Raw genomic sequence first — 27,473 nt, forward strand, 5'->3', positions numbered from 1 at the left:
AGTAGTCAAAACAGCCTGGTATTGGTACAACAACAGATACATGGTCCAATGGAACAGAATTGAGAATCCAGACATAAATCCATCCACCTATGAGCAGCTGATATTTGACAAAGGCCCCAAAAGTGTTAAATGGAGAAAAGACAGTCTTTTTAACAAATGGTGCTGGCATAACTGGATATCCATCTGCAAAAAAATGAAACAAGACCCATACCTCACTCCATGCACAAAAACGAGCTCAAAATGGATCAAAGACCTAAATATAAAATCTAAAACGATAAAGATCATGGAAGACAAAATAGGGACAACGTTAGGAGCCCTAATACATGTCATAAACAGTATAAAAAACATCATTAAGAATGCAGAAGAAAAACTAGATAACTGGGAGCTCCTAAAAATCAAACACCTATGTTCATCCAAAGACTTCACCAAAAGAGTAAAAAGACCACCTACAGACTGGGAAAAAGTTTTTAGCTATGACATTTCTGATCAGCGCCTGATCTCTAAAATCTACATGATACTGCAAAAACTCAACTGCAAAAAGACAAATAACCCAATTAAAAAATGGGCAAAAGATATGAATAGACACTTCACTAAAGAAGACATTCGGGTAGGTAACAGATACACGAGGAAATGGTCACGACCATTAGCTGTTAGAGAAATGCAGATCAAAACTACAATGAGATTTCATCTCACTCCAACAAGGCTGGCATTAATCCAAAAAACACAAAATAATAAATGTTGGAGAGGCTGCGGAGAGATTGGAACTCTTATACACTGCTGGTGGGAATGTAAAATGGTAAAACCACTTTGGAAATAGATTTGGCACTTCCTTAAAAAGATAGAAATAGAACTACCATATGATCCAGCAATCCCACTTCTCGGAATATATCCTGGAGAAATAAGAGCCTTTACATGAACAGATATATGCACACCCAGGTTTATTGCAGCACTGTTTACGATAGCAAAAAGATGGAAGCAATCAAGTTGCCCATCGATGGATGCATGGATAAATAAACTATGGTATATTCACACAATGGAATACTACGCATTGATAAAGAACAGTGAGGAATCTGTGAAACATTTCATAACATGGAGGAACCTGGAAGGCATTATGCTGAGTGAAATTAGTCAGGTGCAAAAGGACAAATATTGTGTAAGACCACTATTACAAGAACTTGAGAAATAGTTTAAACTGAGAAGAAAACATTCTTTTGTGGTTACGAGAAGAAGGAGGGTGGGAGGGTGGGAAAGGGGTATTCACTAATTAATTGGTAGATAAAAACACTTTAGGTGAAGGGAAAGACAACACACAATACAGGGGAGGTCAGTACAACCGGACTAAACCAAAAGCAGTTTCCTGAATAAACTGAATGCTTCAAAGGCCAGTGTAGCAGGGGCAGGGGTTTGGGGACCATGGTTTCAGTGGACATCTAAGGCAATTGGCATAATAAAATCTATTAAGAAAACATTCTGCATCTCACTTTGAAGAGTGGCATCTGGGGTCTTAAACGCTAGCAAGCAGCCATCTAAGATACATCAATTGGTCTCAGCCCACCTGGATCAAAGGAGAATGAAGAACACCAAGGACACAAGGTAATTATGAGCCCAAGAGACAGAAAGGGCCACATGAACCAGAGACTACATCATCCTGAGACCAGAAGAACTAGATGGTGCCCGGTTACAACAGATGACTGCCCTGACAGGGAACACAACTGAGAACCCCTGTGGGAGGAGGAGAGCAGTGGGATGCAGACCCCAACTTCTCATAAAAAGACCAGACTTAATGGTTTGACTGAGACTGGAAGGACCCTGGTGGTCATGGCCCCCAGAACTTCTGTTGGCATAGGACAGGAACCATTCCCAAAGCCAACTCTTCAGACATGGATTGGACTGGACGATGGGTTGGAGAGGGATGCTGGTGAGGAGTGAGCTTCTTGGATCAGGTGGACACTTGAGACTATGTTGGTATCTCCTGCCTGGAGGGCAGATGAGAGGGTAGGGGGGTTAGAAGCTGGTGAAATGGACACGAAAAGAGAGAGTGGAGGGAGAGAGCGGGCTGTCTCATTAGGGGGAGAGTAATTGGGAGTATGTAGCAAGGTGTATATGGGTTTTTGTGTGAGAGACTGACTTGATTTGTAAATTTTCACTTAAAGCACAATAAGAATTATAAAAAAAGAAATAAAAGACTGGTTTAAACAAAGAAAAAATAAAGGTAAATTTCAAGGTAACCACAAAGGAAGCTAACAAATCTACCCATCAACATAAAAAAGAAAAACATAGACTCAACAAATATGAAATCTACTATAATGAATGAGATGAAAAGAAAACCCATTAACAAAAAGAACTGAGCACAGAAAATTAAGCAGAACAAAGAAACTGTCACTACCACAAAAAAAAAAATACCAGTAAACAGACAGAAAGTGGCAGAATGGATTAAAAAAAAAACACAATCTGTATGCTGTCTACAAGAGACACAATTTAGACGCAAATACATACATAAACAAAAACTCAAAAGATGGAAAAAAATCTATCAAGCAACAGCCACCAAAAAAGAGCAGAAGTGGCACTATTAACCTCAGATAAAACAGCCTTTAAAGCAAAATGCACCTTAAAGGAAAAGGAAGGAGACTACATAATGATTAAACAGTCAATACACCACGCGGACATAGCCATAATAAATTCATACACACCCAATGACAGGGCTCCAAAATACATTAAACAAACTCTAACAGCTTTGGAAAGAGAAATAGACAGTTCCACAATAATCGTAGGAGAATTCAACATACCACTTTCGGTGAAGGACAGAACATCTAGGAAGAAGCTCTGTAAAGATACATAAGATCTAAATGCCACAATCAACCAACTCAACCTCATAGACCCATACAGAACACTCCACCCAAAAGTGGTAAAAGACCACTATTACAAGAACTCAAGAAAATGCTTACACACAGAAAAAAACATTGTTACAAAGCGGGGAGGGAGGGGAAGCGAAAATCACTAACTAGATAGTAGCTAAGTGTCAACTCTGGTGAAGGGAAAGACAACACACAATATAGGGGAATCAGCACCACTTGACCAAAACAAAGGCATAGACACATCCAAACACCTTGAGGGAATTGCTGGGGTTGGGGGCTGAGGACCATAGTCTCAGGGGACGTCAAGGTCAACTGGCATAACACAGTTCATAAAGAAAATGTTCTCCATCCTACTTTGGTGAGTAGCGTCTGGGGTCTTAAAAGCTTGTGAGCCACCATCTAAGATACATCTGCTGGTCCCATTTTGTATGGAGCAAAGGAGAATGAAAAAAAAACAAAAACACAAGGGAAATATTAGCCCAAAGGACTAAAGGACCACATGAACCACAGCCTCCACTGGCCTGAGCCCAGAACTAGATGATGCCCAGCTACCACCACTGACTGCTCTGACAGGGATCACAACTGTCCTGGACAAAATGGGAGAAAAATGTACAACAGAATTCAATTTCACAAAAAAAGACCGGAGTTACTGATCTGACATAGACTGAGGGAACCCCTGAGACTATGGCCCCCAGTCACTCTGCTAACTCAGAACTAAAACCACTCCCAAAGCCCACATTGCAGACAAAGATTGGACAGGTAAGATAAAACAATAACACATGTGAGGAACGTGCTTCTCAGTTCAATCAAATATACAAGACCAAATAGGCAACTCCTGCCCAAAAGCAGAATGAGAAGGCAGGAAGGGACAGGAACTGGACAAATGAACACAGGGAACCCAGGGTGGAAAGGGAGTGCGTGCTGTCACGTTAGTGGGATTGCGGCCAATGTCACAACACAGTATGTGTATAAAATTTTTAACGAGAACTAACTTGAGCTGTAAACTTTCATCTAAAGCACATTAAAAAGGAAAGAAAGAAAGAAAACCCTATAGAGCATGCTGAACTGTGACACACATGGGGTCACCATGAGTGGAAGCTGACTTGATGGCAACTAGTGGCAGTAAGTACATTTTGTCTATCTATTCACCAGTTGATGGACATTTGGGTTGTTTCCACGCTTTGGCTATTATGAATATGATGCTATGAACACTCATGTACAAGTTTTTGTGTGGACATATGTTTTTATTTTTCTTGGGTAGTGTCTTAGTTATCTAGTGCTGCTATAACGGAAATACCACAAGTGGACGGCAAACAAATAATTTCTTCTATAAGCATCGGCCCAAAGCTGGTTTCTATGAGGCAGAGATTAAAGATGTCCCAAATGTCCAACTTTTCTAAGCTGCTGTACCACTCCATCATCTCTAACATCAACTACTCTCTCCCTTCAGCCCTCTTCCTTCTGTCTTTATTGTTGTTAGGTGCCTTCGAGTCAATTCCGACTTACAGCAAACTCTAGATAAAACGGAACACTGCCCTGTCCTTGTGCCATCCTCATAATTCTTGCTATATTTTAGCACATTGTTGCAGCCACGGTGTCAATCTATCTTATTGAGGGTCTTCCTCTTTTTCGCTGACCCTCTATTTTACTAAGCATGATGTCCTTCTCCAAGGACTGGTCCACCTGATAACATGTTCAAAGTATGTGAGACGAAATTTCACCATCCTTGCTTCTAATGAGCATTCTGGCTATACTTCCTCCAAGACAGATTTGTTCATTATTCTGGCAGTCCACAATATGTTCAATATAATTCATTAACACCATAATTCAAAGGCAACAATTCTTCTTCAGTCTTCCTTATTCATTGTCTAGCTTGCACATGCATATGAGGCAATTGAAACACCATGGCTTGGGTCAGGCTCACCTTCCTTCTTAAAGTGACATCTTTTGCTTTTAAACACTTGAAAGAAATCTCTTGTGGAGATTTGCCCAATACAATGCGTTATCTGATCTCCTGGCTGCTGCTTTCATGGGTGTTGACTGTGGATCCAAGCAAAATGAAAGCCTTGACAACTTCAATCTTTTCTCCATTTATCATGATGCTTTTTATTGGTCCAGTTGTGAGGATTTTTGTTTTCTTTATGTTGAGGTGTAATCCATATTGAAGGCTGTGGTCCTTGATCTTAATCAGCAAGTGCTTCAAGTCCCCTTCACTTTCAGCAAGCAAGATTGTGTCATCTGCATAACGCAGGTTGTTAGTAAGTTTTCCTCCAATTCTGATGCCACATTCTTCTTAACATAGTCCAGCTTCTTGGATTATTTGCTCAGCACACAGATTGAATAAGTACGGTAAAAGGGTGCAACCCTGGTACACACCTTTCCTGATTTTAAACCACGCATTATTCCCTTGTTCTGTTCAAACAACTGCTTCTGGTCTAAGTACAGGTTCCTCATGAGCACAGTTAAATGTTCTGGGATTACCATTCTTCACAATGTCATCCATAATTTGTTATAATCCATACAGTCAAACATCTTTGCATAGTCAATAAAGCACAGGTAAAGATCTTTCTGGTATTCTCTGTTTTCAGCCAGGACCATCTGACATCAGCAATGATATCCCTTGTTCCCTGTCCTCTTCTGAATCCAGACTGAATTTCTGGAAGTTCCCTGTAGATGTACTGTTTATAACCACTTTTGAATGATCTTCAGCAAAATTTTGTGATATTAACGATATTGCTTGATAATTTCTACATTCTGCTAGATCTCTTTTCTTTGGAATGGGTACAAATATGGATCTTTTCCAGTCGGTTGGCTAGGAAACTGTCTTCCAAATTTCTTGGCATAGATGAATGGGCACCTCCAGCACTGCATCCATTTGTTGAAACTTCTCAGTTGGTATTCTGTTAATTCCTGATGCCTTGTTTTTCACCAATGCCTTCAGTGCAGCTTGAACTTCTTTCAGTACCATCCATTCTTGATTATATGAAATGGTTGAACGACGACCAATTCTTTTTGGTATATGACTCTATGTATTCTTTCCATCTTGTTTTGATGTTTCCGGCATCATTTAGTATTTTCCCCATAGAACCCTTCAACTTTGCAACTTGAAGCTTGAATTTTTTCTTCAGTTCTTTCAGCTTGAGAAATGCTGAGCATGTTCTTCCCTTTTGGTTTTCTATCTCCTGCCCTTTGCACCTTTCATTATAATACTTTGTCTTCTTAAGCCGTCCTTTGAAATCTCCTGTTCAGCTCTTTTACTTCATCATTTTTTCGTTTTAGCTGCTCTACGTTCAAGGGCAACTTTCAGAGTCTCTTCTGACATCCATTTTCGTCTTTTCTTTCTTTCTTCTTTTTAATGACCTCTTGCCTCCTTCATGGATGATGTCCTTGCACAACTCACCCTGACTTCAGTCATTAGTGTTCAATGTGTCAAATCTACTCTTGAGATGGTCTCTAACTTTAGGTGGGATACACTCAAGGTCGTACTTTGGCTCTTGTGGATTTGTTCTAATTTTCTTCAACTTGAACTTGAACTTCAATCTGAGCAATTATGGTCTGTTCCACAGTCAGCCCCTGGCCTTGTTCTGACTGATGATATTGAGCTTTTCCATCGTCTCTTTCCACAGATGTAGTCGGTTTGATTCCTGTGTATCCCATCTGTATAGTCACCATTTATGTTGTTGAAAAAGGGTATTTGAGGAATATACCCTAGAGATACAAGAGCCTTCACACAAACAGATATATGCACACCCATGTTTATTGCAGCTCTGTTTACAATAGCAAAAAGCTGGAAGCAACCAAGATGTCCGTCAACGGATGAATGGGTAAATAAATTGTGGTATATTCACACAATGGAATACTATGCATCGATAAAGAACAGTGACGAATCTGTGAAACATTTCATAACATGGAGGAACCTGGAAGGCATTATGCTAAGTGAAATGAGTCAGAGGCAAAAGGACAAATATTGTATAAGACCACTATTATAAGATCTTGAGAAATAGTAAAAAATGAGAAGAACACATACTTTTGTGGTTACGAAGGGGGGAGGGAGGGAGGGAGGGAGAGGGTTTTTTATTGATTAATCAGTAGATAAGAACTGCTTTGGGTGAAGGGAAAGACAACACTCAATACATGGAAGGTCAGCTCAAGTGGACTGGACCAAAAGCAAAGAAGTTTCCAGGATAAAATGAATGCTTCAAAGGTCAGCGGAGCAGGGGCGGGGGTCTGGGGAACATGGTTTGAGGGGACTTCTAAGTCAATTGGCAAAATAATTCTATTATGAAAACATTCTGCATCCCACTTTGAAATGTGGCGTCTGGGGTCTTAAATGGTAACAAGCGGCCATCTAAGATGCATCAATTGGTCTCAACCCACCTGGAGCAAAGGAAAATGATGAACACCAAGGTCACACGACAACTAAGAGCCCAAGAGACAGAAAGGGCCACATGAACCAGAGACCTACATCATCCTGAGACCAGAAGAACTAGTTGGTGCCCGGCCACAATCGATGACTGCCCTGACAGGGAGCGCAACAGAGAGCTCCTAAGGGAGCAGGAGATCAGTGGGATGCAGACCCCAAATTCTCATAAAAAGACCATACTTGATGGTCTGACTGAGACTAGAGGAATCCCGGCGGCAATGCTCCCCAGACCTTCTGTTGGCACAGGACAGGAACCATCCCCGAAGACAACTCATCAGACATGAAAGGGACTGGTCAGCGGGTGGGAGAGAGATGCTTATGAAGAGTGAGGTAATTAAATCAGGTGGACACTTGAGAGTGTGTTAGCAACTCTTGTCTGGAGGGGGGATGGGAGGATAGAGAGAGAGGGAAGCTGGCAAAATTGTCACGAAAGGAGAGACTGAAAGGACTGACTCAATAGGGGGAGAGCAAGTGGGAGTATGGAGTAAGATGTATGTAAACTTATATGTGACAGACTGATTGGATTTGTAAACGTTCACTTGAAGCTTAATAAAAGTTAATTAAAAAAAAAAAAGGGTATTTGCAATGAAGAAGTTGTTAGTCATGCAAAATTCTATCATGCAATCTCCAGCGTCATCTCTACGACCAAGGCCATATTTTCCAACTACCAGTTCTTCTTCTTTGTTTCCATCTTTTGCATTCCAATTGCTGGTAATTATCAATGCATCTTGATTGCATGTTTGATCCATTTCAGCCTGCAGAAATTGGTAAAAATTTTCAATTTCTTCATCTTTGGCCTTACTGGCTGGTGTGTAAATTTGAACGATAGTCGTATTAACTGGTCTTCCTTGTAGGCATATGGACATTATCCTATCACTGACAGCGCTGTAGTTCAGGATAGATCTTGAAATGTTCTTTTTGACAATGAATGCGATGCCATTTCTCTTCAAGTTGCCATTCACAGCATAGTAGACCATATGATTATCTGATTCAAAATGGCCAATATAAGTCCATTCCAGTTCTCTAAGGCCTAGACTATTGATGTTTATGCATTCCATTTCATTTTTGACGGTTTCTAATTTTCCTAGATTCATACTTAGTACATTCCACATTCTGATTGTTAAGGGATGTTTGCAGCTCTTTCTTCTCATTTTGAGTCCTGCCACATCAGTAAATGAAGGCCCCAAAAGCTTGACCCCATCCACATCATTCAGATCAACTCTACTTTGAGAAGGCAGCTCTTCCCTTGTCGTATTTTGAGAGCCTTCCTATCTGAAAGGCTCATCTTCCAGCCCTATATCAGACAATGTTCCACTGCTATTCATAAGGTTTTCACTAGCCAATCTTTTCAGAAGCAGACTGCCAGGTCTTTCTTCCTAATCTGTCTTAGTGTGGAAGCTCAATTGAAGCCTATTTCAAATACCTGCAAGGTCACCCTCCCGTCTTTGTTTCCCTAAATCGCTGCAACGTCTCACAAAACTTACAAACTGAACCGTATAAACGAAACAGCTCATGCAGTTGTGGAGGCTGGCAAGTCCCAAATTCGTGGGTCAGGCGTAAGCTTCTCCCTGGACCCTCGGTTTCTGCCTACAGGCACTCTGCTTTCTCGCTCTGTGGGCCAGGAAGTCCGTTGCACTGTCTCCTGTGGGTATCTCTTGAGGGTCTCTCCTCCAGGTCTCTCCTGGCTTGGTGGTGGTGGGCTTTTCTCTCTGCTCTGGGATTGGCTCTTTTTTAAGGCAAAACTGACCAATCCCCTCGGTGCACCACAATTATCTTATTTGCACAGTCCCACCCAATCACCTGGGTGGGAGTTAGTATGGCAAGAAAGGCCATACTAAGTAATTCGCCACAGCACAGCTTTAAAAAACAGAAGTCTATTCTCTAGTAGGCTAGAAGTTTGAACTCAGAACACCAGCTCCAGGGGGAGGCTTTCTCTCTCTGTCAGCTCTGGAGGAAAGTCCTTGTCATCAATCTTCCCTTGGTCTAGGAGCTTCTCAGTGCAGGAACCCTGGGCCCAAAGGACACACTTTGCTCCTGGCACTACTTTCTTGGTGGTATGAGGTCCCGCTGTCTATCTGCTTGATTCTCTCTTTTATATCTCAAAAGAGTTGTACTTAATATATAACCTAACCTTGTCGATTGAATCCTGCCTCACTAACATAACTGCCTCTAATTCTGCCTCATTAATGTCACAAAGGTAGGATTTACAACACACAGGAAAATCACATCAGATAACTAAATGGTGGACAATCACACAATACTGGGAATCATGGCCTAGTCAAATTGACACACGTTTTGGGGGGAGTCCATTCAATCCATAACAGATAGCCAATATGATCTACTGATTATCTCACAGAGGTAAGTAAATTGGAATGAGGAATCTCTGATTTGGCAGCAGGAGGAAATAGGAAAAGCTTTAAAAACATAACAAGGGGGGAGGGGTAAGGGTCCAAACTGAATAAGACTGGAATGGAGACCAGATAAAAAAGGAAGAAAGAAGACCATAAGAGTGGGGGTATCTGTGCCTCAGAGCCCTTGGCCATTTAGTGGACTAAAAACTTAGAATCAGATTTTTTTCCAACACTGAAGAAAACATATAGACAGAACAGATAAGAACACTTTTAGAGTAGTAGGGTCAAAAAGAATGTTATACCAAGTGTGGTCTGTGAATGAGAATTACCCGGGGTGCTTGCAAATTCCTGGGCCCTACTCCCAAATCTACTGGATCAGAATGTGTATGGGTGTGGGCAAGGGAACTGCTATTTTAAATTAGATGCCAGTTGAGAAAGGTTAGAGGCTCATTCCTTCTGAGGAACCAGGGCTATTAAAACAATAAGAAGACTTTAAAGTATTGTAACATCCTCAGAGAGAAAGGGAAAGCATATTATCCTTGAAATAGGACAGGTGGTTATGAAAAAGAACCAATTAGCAACCCAAGAAATGAATAATATAGCTGATTAAATAAAACTTCAGTACAATTGCTGACAACCATTGCTGTCGAGGTGATTCCAACTCAGAACAACCCTATAGGACTGCGTAGAACTGCCCCATAGAGTTTCTAAGAAGTACCTTGTGGATTTGAACTGCCAACCTTTTGGTTAGCAACCGTTAGCTCTTAACCACTAGGATTTCCAAAACTTCAACAGATGGGCTGAAGAGCAGAACCGACGTAACTGAAAAGTAATTAGTGAATCAGAAGATCAGGTTGAAAAACAATTTCCTAGAAAGAAGTGCAAAGAAAAAAACAGATAACCCACAAACAACAAACTATTTAGAAAGGAAGAATCAGACTGACATCAGCAACAGCAGATGTTGAAAAAATGGCATGATATCTTCAAAACTCTGAGGGAAAATTTTGAAAATAACATTCTACTTGCAACCAAATTATTAGTATGAAATGATGGAAAGGATTTTTTTTTTTTTGAGATGACAGAACTCAGAGTTTAGTACCTATGCTCCCTCTCTGAAAGAAATACTGAAAAATGTACTTTAACAAGGAGAAAAATTAATCTGGGAACAAACAGGAAGATGAAAACTGAGGAACCAAGCAATTAGTAACACGATACTTTTATTTATTGTTAAGAAAGCATTTAATGTTATTTTTTTACTGTAGTTTTTATTGTTATGTATTTATTATTAAGTTTAAAATAGAATCCGTAGCTCAAGTTGAGATGGTATCAACATGGAAATGGTGTGAGGGGTGGACAGTAACTATGCTAGAGTTCTGATCTTGTTTAGTGGTTAAATATCAATACACATTAACACTAAATCTTAGAAAATTATAAAGTTAGATGTGTTTCATATTTTTTCTGTAATTTCTAAGGTTTGGCTGTAGATGAAGGGTGAAGTATAGAGGTATGCAGAGACTGCCACTTGTGCTCATAAATTAGTTGTTTACATGTCTGCTAGATTAGAAGTTCCAAGGGGGCAGGGACACAGATCTCTTTTCTAAGTGTTTAACTAGACTGCTAAATTGGCTTGTACACTTTCTTGCTGTTCTCTCTCCCTGGCACATCCTTCTGTCTGACTGGTTAACTGGCAGTCTTCTCGGGAGTTGGCAAAAAGTTTAGTAGTCCGGGGTTTCTGTTCTGGCATCTATAGTCTATAGGGTCACTATGTCATAATCAACTTGATGGCAGTGGGTTTTTGTTTCTGGCACCAGGCTACCAAGGTTTGGATCCAGACTCCACCACTTTTTTGGCCTTGGACAAATTACTTAAATCTCTATGCCTCAGTCTCCTTGTTTTCAGATGAGGCAGATTAAGTAAATGAGCTAATCCATGTAAAACATTTAGGCCAGTATTTAACTCTGTATAGATTAGCTATCTTTTTCTTGTAGACTAGCTCTAGCTCAGGCACTATCTCTCCCATGAAGCCTTTCTTCTTATCTCCTCTCAACACCAGACTTCTCTAAGAGCCCACAGCATTCTGAGTTTATTCCCAATATAGTACTTAAACCAGCTGTCCTTAAGTTAATCCTGACGCATGGGGCTGTTGTTGTTGTTAGGTGCCACGGAGTCAGTGCCGACTCATAGTGACCCCATGTACAGCAGAATGAAACGCTGCCCAGTCCTGCTCGTTCCTCACAATCGTTGCTATGCTTCAGCCCATTGTTGCAGCCACTGTGTCAATTTATCTCGTTTGAGAGTCTTTGTCTTCTTTGCTGACCCTCTACTTTACCAAGCATGACGTCCTTCTCCAGGGACTGGTCCCTCCTGGTAACACATCCAAAGTATGTAGGACAAAGTCTCACCATCTTCACTCCCAAGGAGCACTCTGGCTGTACATCTTCCAAGACAGATTTGTTTGTTCTTCTGGCAGCTTATGGTATATTCAATATTCTTCACCAACACCGTAAGTCAAAGGTGTCAATTCTTCTTATTCTTCCTTATTCACCGTCTAGCTTTCGCATGCATATGAGGCTACTGAAAACACTATGGTTTGGGTCAAGCACACCTTAGTCCTCAAAGTGAAACATCTTTGCTTTTTAACACTTTAATGAGGTCTTTTGAAGCAGATTTGCCCAATGTGATACGTCGTTTGATTTCCTGACTGCTGCTTCCATGGGCGTTGATTGTGGATACAAGCAAATGAAATCCTTGACAACCTCAATTTTCTCTTTTTTAACATGATGTTGCTTATTGGTTTGGTTGTGAGAATTTTTGTTTTCTTTATGTTGAGGTGCAATCCATACTGAAGGCTGTGGTCTTTAATCTTCATCAGTAAGTGCTTCAAGTCCTCTTCACTATCAGTAAGCAAGGTTGTGTCATCAGTTGTTAATGCATTTTTCTCTAATCCTGATGCTGTGTTCTTCTTCATATAGTCCAGCTTCTCAGATTTTTTGCTCAATATACAGATTGAATAAGTATGGTGAAAGCATACAACCCTGATGCACACCTTTCCTGACTTTAAACCATGCAGCATCCCCTTGTTCTGTTCCAACGACTGCCTCTTGGTCTATGCACAGGTTCCTCATGAGCACAATTAAGTGTTCTGGAATTCCCATTCTTCACAATGTTATCCATAATTTGTTATGATCCACACAGTTGAATGTCTTTGCACAGTCAATAACACACAGCTAAACATCTTTCTGGTATTCTCTGCTTTTAGCCAAGATCCATCTGTCATCAGCAATGATATCCCTTGTTCCATGTCCTCTTCTGAATCCAGCTGACTCATGGGGACCCTGTGTGTATCAGAGTAGAACTGTGCTACACAGGGTTTTCAATGGCTGTAATCTTTTGGGAGTAGATCGCTAGGCCATTCTTCTGAAGCGGCTCTGGGTGGATTCTAACCTCCAACCTTTTTGTTAATATCCAAGCTCTTAACTGTTTTCACCATCCAGGGACTCCAATATACTTAGGGTTTTATGAAACATAAAGCTTTTTTGTGAGGATTCCCTATCACATCTGGGGCCCCAGGACAGGAATGATCGATTAGTCATCTCTTTTCTCACCCTACTGTCCAGCTCAGTGCTTAGTACACTGAGTGTACTAAGTGAATCAATGGCACTTGAAAAGCAGTCGTTAAATGCTTATTAAGCAGAGCACTAAAAATTATTCACACAAAAAAATCTCAGAAGGTTCCACATTCGAAATTTTGGAATGTTAGAGCTAAAGTGAATCTCAGAGATCCAGACCATCTGGCCCCACAGAGAAAACTGAGGACCAGAGAGTTTGGCATTTGCCCAAGGTATCACAGCAGCTAATGAATGGCAGGATCACAGCTAGAATCCGGGTCTCTTCGTCCCCTTCCACCTCCCCAACCCCCGCCCCGAACTCAGTTCCGGTGGAGACGCTCTGGAAATATGTCACACCCATGTAACAGTTAAGAGAGGCTGAGCCCTGGCTCAACGCGGGTTTTACAGAAGGCGCCATTCCTGGCCCGGGGCGTTGGGAGAGGGGCACTCACTTGACAGAGGAATATTGGAGAGGCTTTCGGGACTTTGCAATCCCCCCGGTGCCGCCAGCTCTGCGGCCTGAAGGGGACAAGCTTGCCAGATCGGTGCAGCGCTGGGAGCCGTTTGGTTGCTAAGGAAACCCGCCACCTCTCACCCGGAAGCGAAAATCCGTGCGCTGAGGCTGAGCCAATCAGAAGGCCCCGGGCTGGGGGCTGTGCGGCTGCCGCTGGGCCGTTCCAGGTGAGATCCGTGGGGGTGGCCGAGCCCAGGCCGGAGCCCGCGACCCCCGGGTACCCCTACCACCGCCGCCTGGGGAAGCAGCGCTGCAAGCCCGGTACGGCCTCCTCTTCTGGGGAGAGGGGATGTGTGTTTGTGTGCGTGGTCTGCGCATCGTCCTGTTTGTCCCTCTGCCGACAGGTCTGCCGCCTTCCTGCTCCAGCAGTGGTCAGGGTCCGAGGAGTATCCCGGCCCGGTGTGTCTCAGCCGGTCTGCCTGGGATGGGTGAGTCTGTACCGGCAGGGTCCCACCCCTGGGACCGGGCCAGGCCGAGCTCTGCAGCTGAAGTTATCTACGCTTAGGCTGGAGACGGAGGAGGATTCAGGCTCGGGGCGGAGTAAAGGATTGGATTGGCGGCTCCATTTCTTGTCTCTGTCTCCGTCTCGAGCCGAGTGCCTCCGTGGGGAAAGGGTTCAGGACAATGCATGTTGGAAGAAAGATACAAGATCTGAATCTAGATGGAGCCACATATTTCGGGATCAGTCAGATTTACCTAAGAGCGAAGTGGTGTGTGATCAGTTTTTTAGTGCGGTACTTGCCGATGCTGTTCCTGGAAGCCAAGCCTGGGTGGGAAACAAAGGATACTCTTAGAGCCAAATTTAGGTCCTTGTGTCCACAGTGAAGAAAGGTTGGAATCTTCCCAGCCTGGGCGGAATAGAACAGCTGAGTCCGTCCATGTGATTTATACAGCATATTCCCTGTTCCTTGGAAAACGTCTGGAAAGAGTGGTATTGGACAATTGTTGAACAAAACCAGCAAGTTGCCATTCACAATTTTGAGTGGAGATCCCAGATCATATTGTAAAGGTAACATTTTCTGGGTTGGTGTGAGACAAGTTGTTGATCGCTCTTTTGGCAAGCTGGCTGTGGCTTAGTCTGGTTGGCTATCCACTCTTCCTATTTTTTTAATCAGAGTACAGTATCTTCTTGCTTTTTGCCTAATGTTTTCCTGGACACAAACTAACCTGAGCTTGGGTGGTTTTTGAGATGAAGCTCTGATCTACCTGCATCATTTGTATATCCTTTCCTGTTTTCCTAAATTTTAGAAATAATAATTTTAGTAATTATTGATGCAAAGCTTTACAGAATTCAGTTTGTCCCATTGTTTTGGTCTCCGGTTATTAATGATCTTATATTTTTGTGAGTATATGTATTTATGCCAATGGTTTTACATAAGAAGTTGAGGTAGTGTGACTTCTTATACCATTCTTATCTACAGTAGAGCTGAAGCCAAAGGAAACTTGTAAACGTGGGGTTTTTAAGTTTGGGTTGGGAGGGGGGCCTGCTTATCTTTAAACTTTAAATTGAGAATACAAGGCCTGTATGTATGGTAAGAAGGAAATATGGTAGAAAGAATCACAGCTTTGGAGTCAAACAGGATTGATTAAAATCCTGGCTCCACTGCTTCTATACTTGGTAACATTACATAAGCTGTATAAGTGATTTGTGTGCCAGTTTCCTCCTCCTGGTGACCCTATAGGACAGAGTAGAACTGCCCCCTAGGGTTTCCAAAGCTGTAATCTTTACTGAAGCAAAATTCCACATCTTTCTCCCACTGACCTTTCAGTTAGCAGCTGTGCCCTTAACCACTGCACCACCAGAGCTCCTCCCGTAAGATGTGGAAAATATTACCTACCTTACAAGATTCTTAAAGGGTTAAATGAAAGCACCCTAACTTTCGTCTCAACTGTAGACTCATACATATGTCTGCCTTTCAGACATCTCCATTTGAATATCTAATAGGCATCTGAATGTAACATTCAATCTGAGCTTGGGGTACCCCAAATGGTATTCTTCCTCCTAAGTGCATGGCACCACTACTCACCCGGTTTACTCAAGGAAAAAGTCTTGGAATAATTTTTGACTCTCTTCTCTCACACCTACTTCATTTACCTTTAAAATACGTTTAGAATCTCCTGCTACTAATCAACTCCACCCTAGTCCGAGCCACTGAATTTTCTTTCTAGCCTGAACAAATGTAGTAGCTTCCTAATTGGCCCTCTGTTTCTCTTCACCCTCCTACAGTCTCTATTCTTCACACAGCAGCTAGAGTGATTGTCCTAAGACATAAGCCAACTGTATCAAGCTTTTGCGCCTCCCCCCCGCCCCCAGCTCTTTTGTGACTTCCCATCATAATTAGAATAAAATCCAAAGTCCTTCCCAGGACCCACATGGCGTCTCTACTATCTGACCACATCTCTTTCCCTCACTTCACTGCAGCCCTACAGGGCTCTTTACTGTTCATCCAGCCCGTGCAGTGAGGATGTTCTGGACTCAGAGTCTTTGTACCTATTATTGCTTCTGCTTAAAATGCTCTTTCCACAAATATTTCATGGCTCATTACTTACCTAAAATAGCAGCATCACTTACTTTTTTTCTTCCTAGCACTTAACTGGCATTATACATCTATTTGTATCATGTCTGTCTTACCCCCTAGAAGGTAAGCTTCCCAAGGGCAGGAATTTTGTCTTCTTTGCTATTAATACCTTGGGACCTGGCACATAATAAGTGCTCAATAAATATTCGTGGAATGAATGAATAGATGAATGAATCTCCATTCTTGCATAAGCTATCTATTCAACCTTCAGTCATTCATTCCACAAATACATTTTAAATTGGTACTATATGCCAGACACTATGCTAGAGGCACAGTGGTAATCAAAGTAGACATGGTCTTTGCCTTCAAGGAGGTTCTGGAGGCAGGGGGACGGGGGTGGGGGATAAAAACATAAACAATAAATGTGTGTAATTATGAAAGATTTTGAAAAAAGGATTACCAAGAGACACTGTAGATTAGCATGATCAAGCAAGACATTTTGAAATACCTTTGAACATTGTGCATCCCACTTTGAAGTGTGGCGTCTGGGGTCTTAAATGCTAACAAGTGGCCATCTAAGATGCATCAATTGGTCTCAACCCACCTGGATCAAAGGAGGATGAAGAATACCAAGGGTCACACGATAACTATGAGCCCAAGAGACAGAAGGGGCCACGTGAACTGGAGACTTACATCACCCTGAGACCAGAAGAACTAGATGGTGCCCAGCCACAACCAATGACTGCCCTGACAGGGAGCACAACAGAGAACCCCTGAGGGAGCAGAACAGTGGGATGCAGACCCCAAATTCTCATAAAAAGACCAGACTTAATGGTCTGACTGAGACTAGAAGAATCCCGGCAGTCATGGTCCCCAAACCTTCTGTTGGCCCAGGACAGGAACCATTCCCGAAGACAACTCATCAGACGTGGAAGGGACTGGACAATGGGTTGGAGAGAGATGCTGATGAAGAGTGAGCTACTTGTATCAGGTGGACACTTGAGACTGTGTTGGCATCTCCTGTCTGGAGGGGAGATGGGAGGGTAGAGAGGGTTAGAAACTGGCAAAACGGTCACGAAAGGAGAGACTGGAAGGAGGGAGCGGGCCGACTCATTAGGGGGAGAGTAAATGGGAGTATGGAGTAAGGTGTATATAAGCTTGTATGTGACAGACTGACTTGTAAACTTTCACTTAAAGCACAAGAAAAATTAAAAAAAATAATACATTTGATTTGAGATCTAAATGATGAGTTGAAGTTATCTAGCCAAAGTCTGAGAGAACAACATTTGAAAAAAGTCATAAAATAGGAAAGCATTTTGTCTTGGTTATCTTGTGCTGCTATAGCAGAAATACCACAAGTGGGTGACTTTAACGAGCAGAAATTAATTTTCTCACAGTACCAAAACTGATTGCTGTCAAGTCAGTTCTGACTCAGCGACCATACAGGACAGAGTAGAACTGCCCCATACGGCTTCCAGGGAGCACCTGGTAGATTCGAACTGGCAACCTTTTGGTTAGTAGATGTAGCACTTAACCACTGTGCTACCAGGGTTTCCTCTCACAGTTTTAGGAAGCTAGAAGTCCAAATTCAGGGTACCAGCTCTAGGGGAAGGCCTTCTCTCTTGTTGGCTTTGGGATAAGGAAAGTCCTTGTCTCTTTTCACCTTCTGTTTCTTGGCAGGCCTCATGTGGCATGACATCTGTCTTCCCCCATCTGTGCTTCAGTGTGCCTAATCTGTTTTTATATCTCAAAAGTGATTGGGTTAAGACACCCCACACTGATCTGGCCTCATTAACATAACAGAGAAACCCTGTTCCCAAATGAGATTACATCCTCAGACATGGGGGATTAGGATTTACAACATGTATTTTGGGGGGACACACTTCAATCCGTAACACATGTGGTCAGAGAGCTAGTGGAAGACCAGTTTGGCTTGAGCCTCCTGAGCAAGGGAAAGAAAAAGGAAGAGAAGGATGGTGTGGGATGACATTAGAGATTTAGGTTCTGTTCATGGAGTTTCGATTTTATTCTAGACGTAATGGAAATCATAAAAGAATTTTTAAGCAGGCAGTAAACTGATAACATTTGCCTTTTTAAAAGTCTGCTCGCCCTGTTAAGTGGAGAGTGAATTTGAAGAAGGCAACACTGGAGAAAAGATGGCATTTGGAGGCTGTTGCTGGTAATCTAGATCAGAAGTTGGCAGGTTTTTTTCTGTAACGGGCCAAATAGTAAATATTTTTGGCTTTGCAAAGTGGTCTCTGTCACAAGTAGTCAACTCTGCCATTGTAGCACAAAAGCAGCCGTAGACAATAATTAAGCAAAAGAACATGGCTGTGTCCCAATAAAGTTTTATTTATGGACACTAAAATTTGAATTTCATATAATTTTTCATGTGCCATTAAATTTTTTTTTTGATTATTTTTAGCCATCTAAAAATGTAATTTAGCCCATAGGTTGTACAAAAACAGGCAGTGGACTGTTTTGGCTCCCCGACCATAGTTTGGCCAGCCCCTTTTCTAAATAACAGAAATAGTATCCTTGAAGTTCAGGAAGAATGTAGATTTATACATTTTGTATAAATAGGACTTGGTGATGGAGTGGCTTTTTAGGTGAGGTGTGAAAGATGACTCCCAGATATCTGACTTGAGCAACTGGGGAATGGAGGCCCTAGTTATTGATAGGAAAACCTGGAAGAAATACAAGTTTAGGGGAAAGAGGAGTTCAGTTTTAAACATGTTGAGTTTGAAATGTCTCTGAAATTTCCAAGTAGGTTGTGTAAAGCCTTGGATCTTGGGAGATATAAAAAAAGATGAATCATAGACCCTAGGGACCTAAAAGTAGCAACGCGAGCAGGTACGTGCACACCTATGTTCATTGCAGCACTATTCACAACAGCAAAAATGTGGAAACAACCTAACAGATGAATGGATAAACAAAATGTGGTATATACATACAATGGAATACTACTCAGCCACAAAGAGAAGTCTTGATACATGGTTGGACCTCAGAGACATTATGCTGAGTGAAATAAGTCAGTCACAAAAGGACAAATACTATGTGATTGCACTTACATGAAAAGACAAGAATAAGTAAATATATAGAGACCAATGTCTATTAGTGGTTACCTTGGGTAGGAGGAAGAACAGAGAGAGGGAATTATTCTCTGGGAAGTAATGAATTTATGTTTATGGTGATGGGAAAATTGGCATTGAATAAGGGTAATGGTTGCACAACTTGAGTGTAACTGATATCATTAAGTTGTACACCAATGAAAGAATGACATGGCAAATATTGTGTTATATATAATTTTATGGCAGCCGCGGAAACAAACAAAAAAACAGAGGCTAAAGCTGCTGATAGTACTTAAGTATATGCAAAAACGTTTTAAGATTATTTCTGTTGGTTTGAAGGTACAGGGCCATGGCTTTGTGGGACTGTCTGGTTAATTGGCCTGTCATGAATTGAATTGTGTCCTCCCAAAATATGTGTCAACTTGGCTAGGCCATGATTCCCAGTACTGTGTGATCATCCACCATTTTGTCATCTGATGTGATTTTCCTATGTGTTGTAAATCCTACCTCTATGATGTTAATGAGGCAGGATTAGAGGCAGTTAACGTTAATGAGGCAGGACTCAATCTACAAGATTAGGCTGTGTCTTAAGTCAGTCTCTTTTGAGATATAAAAGAATGAAGTGAGCAGAGAGACAGGGACCTCATACTGCCAAGAAACAAGAGCCAGGAGAATAATGCATCCTTTGGACCCGGGGTCTCTGTGCAGAGAAGCTCCTAGACCAAGGAACAATTGATGACAAGGACCTTTCTTCAGAGCCAACAGAGAAGGAAAGCTTTCCCCTGGTGTGCGTGCCTTGAGTTTGGACTTCTAGCCTCCTAGGCTGTGAGAGATTAAATCTCTGTTTGTTAAAGCCATCTTTCTGTTATAGGAGCACTAGATAACTAAGACATGGCCTAATGCTGTTTTTAAAGTTACTGCTTCATTTCCTAGCTCGATGAGTAGTGTCTGGAGTCTTAAAAGCTTGGGAGCAGCCTCCATGTTACAATAATTGGTCTCTATTCACAAGAAGCAGTGAAGGAAGAAGGTGGAGACCCAAGAATTGGAGAAGGAACTGGAGTGCAGGTTTAACTGCCTCCATGAACTGCCTCCTTACCCAGGAGACCAGAAGAACTGGATGGTACCTGGCTACCATTATGAGTGTTTTGATCAAGGAATCAATAGATGGCTCTTGATCAAAAGGGGCAAAATTTTTGAAACAGAACTTCAGATTCTTACATAATCCAGACTTACTGAAGGTATTGAAACTGGAGGAACCCTGAACCTATCACTCTGAGAAAACCTTCAAACCATGCAATGAAATTGTCCCCTGAGGTTATCTTTAAACTGAATAACTGTTTAGCTAAATTAGTAAAGAATGTTCACCATGATCATTGTACTCTTTTAAAGAATTATTTATAATGAGATCAAATTGTCAACAATAACTTTAAAAGCGTAGATGAGTTTAGTGGGTAATGAATCTAAGTCATTAGTAGTGAAACAATACGGGTAGAGATAGTAAGAATAGTGACACAACACGAATGTAGCCAATGTTATTGAATTATACATGCAGAAATTGACGAATGGGCGTATGTTCTGCTGTGTATATTTTCACCAAAATTAAAATAAAATTAAAAAAAAAGAAAGATGAATCAGACCTAAGTTCCTCAATATACCTAAATCCTTCCGTAGCAGGAGGGAAGATGTTACACGTGTAATTAACTGTGATGATCGGTGGTTTTATACCTATGATGAGGATCTAGAAATTTTCTTTCTTTTTCTTTTTGATTGTGCTTTAGATGAAAGTTTACAGCTCAAGTTAATTTCTCATACAAAAATTTGTACACGTATTTTTACATGACCCTAGTTGTGATCCCTATAATGTGACGGCTCACTTCCCCTTTATACCCTGGGTTTCCCGTGTCCGTTCAACCAGCCTCTGTCCCTTTCTGCCTTCTCATTCTGCCTCTGGACGGGAGCTGACCATTCAATCTCAAGTATCTGCTTGAACAAAGCAGCATGCTCTTCATGAGTATTATTTTATGTTTTATAGTCCAGCCTAACCTTTGTCTGCAGAGTTGGCTTTGGAAATGGTTTTAGTTCTGGATTAACAGAAAGCCTGGGGGCCATGTCTTCTGGGGTTCCTCTAGTCTCAGTCAGATCGTTAAGTCTCGTCTTTGTACGTGAATTTGAGTTCTGCACCACACTTTTCTCCTGCTCCGTCAGGGACTGTCTGTTGTGTTCCCTGTCAGGATGGTCATTGGTGGTAACTAGGCACCATCTAGTTCTTCTGGCCTCGGGCTGATGGAGTCTCTGGGTTATGTGGCGCTTTTGTCTCTTGGACTAATATTTTCCTTGTGTCTATGGTTCTTCATTCTCCTTTGCTCCACATGGGTCGGGACCAGTTGATGCATCTAAGACAGCCACTCGCGAGCTTTTAAGAACCCAGATGCCACTCACCAAAGTGGGATGCAGAACAGTTTCTTAATAAACCCTGTTATGCCAGTTGACATAGATGTCCCCTAAAACCATAATCCCCAGACTCCCACCCTTGCTGCTCTGTCCCGTGATGTGTTTGGTCGTGTTTAGGAAACTTCTAAGCTTTTGGTTTAGTCCAGTTGTGCTGACTTCCCCTGTATAGTGTGTTGTCCTTCCCTTATTTATTTTTTTTATCTAGGTAGTGAACTCCCCTCTCCTCCCTCCCCACCCTCATAACCATCAAAGAATGATTTCTTCTATGTTTAAACCTTTTCTTGAGTTCTTAAAATAGTGGTCTCATACAATTTTTGTCCTTTCGTGACTAACTAATTTCACTCAGCCTAACGCCTTCCAGATTCATCCGTGTCGTGAAATGTTTCGTGGGTTCATCATTGTTCTTTATTGTTGCATAATATTCCATTGTGTGAATATACCATAATTTGTTTATCCATTCGTCTGTTCATAGACACACAGGTTGTTTCCATCTTTTTGCCATTGCGAACAGTGCTGCAGTGAACATGGGTGTGCATATATCTATTTCTGCGAGGGCTCTTATTTCTCTAGGATATATTCCAAGGAGTGGGACTGCTGGATCATATTGTACTGCTATTTCTAGCTTTATAAGGAAGCGCCAAATCAATTTCCAAAGTGATTGTACCATTTTACATTCCCACCAGCGGTGCATAAGTGTTCCAGTCTCCCCACAACCTCTCCAACATTTATTATTTTGTGTTTTTTAGATAATGCTAGCCTTGTTGGGGTGAGGTGGTACCTCATTATAGTTTTGATTTGCATTTTTCTAAGGGCTGATGATTGTGAGCATTTCCTCATGTATCTGATATCCGCCTGAATGTCTTCTTTGGTGAAGTGCCTGTTCATATCCTTGGCTCATTTTTTAATTATTTGTCTTTTTATTGTTGAGATTTTGCTGTATCTTGTAGGTTTTAAAGATTAGACCCATATCGGATATGTCGTAGCCAAAAATTTTTTCCAAGTCTGTAAGTTGTCTTCTCACTGTTTTGGTGAAGGCTTTGGATGAGCCTAAGTGTTTGATTTTTAGGAGCTTCCACTTATCTGGTTTCTCTTCCGGTGCTTATGCCTTGTTAGTTATGGTTGGTAATCTGTTTATGCCATGTATTAGGGCTCCTAGCATTGTCCCTATTTTTCCTTCCATGATCTTTATTGTTTCAGGTTTTCTATTTAGGTCTTTGATCCATTTAGAGCCCGTTTTTGTGTATGGAGTGAGGTATGGGTCTTGTTTCTTTTTTTTTTGCAAATGGATATCCAGTTACGCCAGCCCCATTTGTTAAAGAGACTGTCTTTTCCCCATCTAATGGACTTTGGGCCTTTGTCAAATATCAACTGTTGATAGGTGGATGAATTTATGTCTGGATTCTCAACTCTGTTCCATTGGTCTGTGTATCTGTTGTACCAGTACCAGGCTGTTTTGACTACCTTGGTGGTATAATGGATTCTAAAATCAGGTAGTGTGAGGCCTCCCACTTTGTTCTTCTTCTGCAGTAGTGCTGTACTTATCTTGGGCCTCTTCCCCTTGCATACGAGGTTGGTGATTTGTTTCTCTATCTCATTAAAAAATATCGTTGGAATTTGGATCCAGATTGCATTGTATCTGTAGATCATTTTAGGTAGAATTGACATTTTCACAATGTTGAGCCTTGCTATCCATGAGCAAGGTATGTTTTTCCACTGATGTAGGTCTCTTTTGGTTTCTTGCAGTAGTGTCTTATAGTTTTCTTCGTATAGGTCTTTTATGTCTGGGTTAGATTTATTCCGAAGTATTTTATCTTTTGGGGGCTATTGTAAATGGTATTGATTTGGTGATTTCCTCCTCAGGGTTCTCTTTGTTGGTGTAGAGGAATCTAACTGATTTTTGTATATTTATCTTTTATCCTGATCTTTGCTGAAATCTTCTATTAGTTCCGGTTGTTTTCTTGTGGATTCTTTGGAGTTTTCTATGTATAAGATCATACCATCTGCAAACAGAGACATTTTTACTTCTTCCTTACCAATTTGAATGCCCTGTATTTCTTTTTCTAAGTGCTCTGGCTAGGAACTCCAGCACAATGTTGAAAAAGAGTGATGGTAAAGGGCATCCTTGTCTGGTTCCTGGTCTCAAGGGAAATGCTTTCAGACTCTCTCCATTTAGGATGATGTTGGCTGTTGGCTTTGCTTAAATGCCCTTTTTTATGTTGAGGAATTTCCCTTCTATTCCTATTTTGCTGAGAGTTTTTATTATGAATGGGTGTTGGACTTTGTCAAATGCCTTTTCTGCATCAATTGATAAGATCATGTGGTTCCTTTTGTTTTATTTATGTAATGGATTACATTGATTGTTTTTGTAATGTTGAACCATCCCTGCATACCTGGTATGAATCCCACTTGGCCATGGTGAATTATGTTTTTGATATGTTATTGAATTCTATTGGCTAGAATTTTGTTCAGGATTTTTGCATCTGTGTTCATGAGGGATATTGGTCTGTAATTTTCTTCTTTTGTGGTGTCTTTACCTGGTTTTGGTATCAGGGTTATGCTAGCTTCATAGAATGAGTTTGGGAGTATTCCATTCTTTTCTGTGCTCTGAAATACCTTTAGTAGTAGTGGTGCAAGCTCTTCTCTGAACGTTTGGTGGAATTCTCCAGTGAAGCTGTCCGGGGCAGGGCTTTTGCGGGGGGAGGGTTTAATTACCTCCTCAAACTTTTCTTTTGTTATTAGTTTATTTAGTTATTCTACCTCTGTGTTTGTTTCAGTAGGTAGTGTGTTTCTAGAAATTTGTCCGTTTCCTCTAAGTTTTCAAATTTGTTGGAGTACAGTTCTTCATAGTATTCTGTTAATGATTCTCTTAAGTAGGATCTGTTGTGATATCACCCATCTCATTTCTTATTCTGGTTATTTGCTTCCTCTCCTGTTTTTCTTTTGTCAGTTTGGCCAGTGGCTTATTGATTTTATTAATCTTTTTAAGGAACCAGCTTTTGGTCTTGTTAACTCTTTTAGTTGTTTTTCTATTCTCTATTTCTGCTCTAATTTTTATTATTTCCCTTCTTTTGTTGTCCATGGGCTTCTTTTGCTGCCCTCTTTTCTATTTGTTTGAGTTGTAGGGTTAATGTTTTGATTTTGGCCCTTTCTTTTTGGATTTGTGCATTTATTGCTATAAATTGACCTCTGAGCACTGTTTTTGCTGTGTCCCAAAGGTTTTCATAGGATGTGTTTTCATTCTCATTTGATTCTGTGAATTTCTTTATTTAGTCTGGATTTCTTCTATAAACCAGTAGTTTTTGAGCAAGGTGTTGTACAGTTTCCATGTGTTTGATTTTTTTTTCCTTGCTTTTTCTGTTGTTGATTTCTACTTTTATGGCTTTACAGTCAGAAAAAATGCTTTGTAATAGTCGATGTTTTGGATTCTGATAAGGCTTGCTGTGTGGCCTAATATGTGGTCTGTTCTGGAGAATGTTCCATGTGTGTTGGAAAAGAAAGTATACTTGCCTGCTGTTGAGTGGGATATTCTGTATATATCAGAGATCAAGTTGGTTGATCGTGGCATTTTAGATCTTCCGCGTCTTCATTGAGTTTCTTTCTGGATGTTCTGTCCTTCATCGAAAGTGGTGTTTTGAAGTCTCCTACTATTATTGTGGAGCTGTCTATTTCTCTTTTCAGTGCTGTTAGAGTTTGTTTTATGTATTTTGGAGCCCTGTTGTTGGGTGCATAAATATTTATTATGGTTACGTCCTCCTGGCGTATTGACCCTTTAATCATTATATAGTGTCCTTCTTTATCCTTTGTGGTGGATTCTTCTTTAAAGTCTATTTTGTCAGATTAATATTGCCATTCCCACTGTTTTTTATTGTTTGCTTGGTATATTTTTTTTCCATCCTTTCAGTTTTAGTTTTTTTGATTCTTTGAGTCTAAGGTGTGTCTCTTGTAGGCAGCATATAGCTGGAGTGTGGTTTTTTATCCATTCTGACACTCTCTGTCTCTTTATTGGTGTATTTAGTCTATCCACATTCAGTGTAATTATTGATAGGTATGAGTTTTTTTGTTTTGTTTTTTAGTGCTGTCATTTTGATGTATTTTTGTGTGTGTTGTTGACAAGTTTCTTTGTTCCACTAAATTTTCTGTGCTGAGTCGTTTTTCTTTATGTATTTTCATCTTTTTCATTTTTGTTGATTTTCTATTGGCTGAGTCTTATGTTTTTCTTCTTTTTTATTTTGGTATGTAGGATTGTTAGTTTCCTTTGTGGTTACCTTAATATTTACCTCTATTTTTCTAAGTTTAAACCAATCTTTTATTTTGTGTTACCACCTTGACTTCCTCTCCATATGAAAGTTCTATGACTACATTATTTAGTCCTTTTTTGTTTTAATGTTGTCATCTTTTACATATTGGCATCTCTGGTTCCCTATTTTCAGTGTTTTAGCTCTAATTTATTTCTGTGATTTCCCTATCTGGGTTGATATTTGGTTGTTCTGCCCTGTGTTCTAGTCTTGGGTTGTTATCTGATGTTATCAATCTTCTGATGGGAGGACTCCCTTTAGTATTTCTTGTAATTTTGGTTTGGTTTTTACAAATTCCCTTAACTTCTGTTTATTTGGAAATGCCCTAATTTCACCATCATGTTTGAGAGACAGTTTTGTTGGTTTTATAATTCTTGGCTGGTAACTTTTTTCCTTCAAGGCTTTATAAATGTCATCCTACCTGCATGGTTTCTGCTGAGTAGTCTGAGCTTAGTCTTACTGATTCTTCTTTGTAGATGATTTTTCGTTTATCCCTAGTTGCTCTTAAAATTGTCTCTTTTATCTTTGGTTTTGGCAAGTTTGATTATAATATGTCTTGGTGACTTTCTTTTGGAATCTACTCTGTGTCAGTTTTGATGAGCTTCTTGGATAGGTATCTTCTCGTCTTTCACAATATCAGGGAAGTTTTCTGCCAACAAATCTTCAACAATTCTCCATGTATTTTCTGTTATTCCCCCACTTCTGGTACTCCAGTCACTAGTAGGTTGTTCCTCTTGATAGAATCCCACATAATTCTTAGGGTTCCTTTGTTTGTTTTTAATTCTTTTATCTAATTTTTCCTCAAATAAATTGGTATCAAGTGTTTTATCTTCAGTCTCACTAATTCTGACTTCCGTTGCCTCAGTTCTTTGTATTGATTTGTCTAACTCTGAAATTTTATTGTTAATCTTTTGGATTTCTGTTTGCTGTCTCTCTATGGATTCTTACAGCCTTTAAATTTGTTATTATACTGTTATATAAGCTTCTTAAGTTCCTCTGTTGCTTTGTGTGTTCCTTGGCTTGGTCTGTGTTTTGCCTGCTCTCCTTCCTGATCTCTTGAAGAGCTCTGTATATTAATCTTTTGAATTCTATCTCCGGTAACTCCAATACCTCTTTCTCCAGGAGGTTTTTTGGTTCTTTGTTTTGGTCACTTGCTGAAGCCAGCATGGTCTGCCCCTTTATGTGATTTGATATTGACTATCGTCTCCGAGCCATCAATAAGTTATTATATTTATTTTATATTTGCGTACTGTGTCCTAGCTTCTTGTTCTGTTTTGTTTTGATATGCCCACATAGGCTGATTGTGTGAGCTACTTTGATTATTGGCATCTTTGCAGCTCTCACATCCTGTCACCATGTGGTTAGAGCTGTTACTAGGTATGTGAA

The 27,473-nt window shown here is 40.7% G+C and overlaps 2 protein-coding genes across 9 annotated transcripts in view; one reads left to right on the top strand and one right to left on the bottom strand.

Annotated features, from left to right (window-relative positions):
- The window catches only part of MORN2 (MORN repeat containing 2), a 28,825-nt gene extending 14,756 nt beyond the window's left edge, over positions 1-14,069 (bottom strand). Inside the window, exons 1-2 of the mRNA XM_023555299.2 lie at positions 13,944-14,069; positions 13,690-13,825 (exon numbers count right to left, since the gene is read on the bottom strand). Coding sequence (XP_023411067.2) covers positions 13,690-13,825; positions 13,944-14,069 — 262 coding nt within the window. The remainder of the gene's footprint in view (positions 1-13,689; positions 13,826-13,943) is intronic.
- Positions 13,899-27,473, top strand: part of DHX57 (DExH-box helicase 57) — a 98,329-nt gene continuing 84,754 nt past the window's right edge. For 2 of the 8 annotated variants that reach the window (XM_010595879.3, XM_010595880.3), the window contains exon 1: positions 13,908-14,012. The gene's annotated coding sequence lies outside the window, so the exon portion shown is untranslated. The other 6 variants (XM_064277179.1, XM_010595882.3, XM_010595883.3 and 3 more) reach the window with 5 other exon arrangements.

Source organism: Loxodonta africana, chromosome 26 (assembly GCF_030014295.1).
Source record: "Loxodonta africana isolate mLoxAfr1 chromosome 26, mLoxAfr1.hap2, whole genome shotgun sequence".
In the NCBI taxonomy this organism is placed as follows: Eukaryota; Metazoa; Chordata; class Mammalia; order Proboscidea; family Elephantidae; genus Loxodonta; species Loxodonta africana.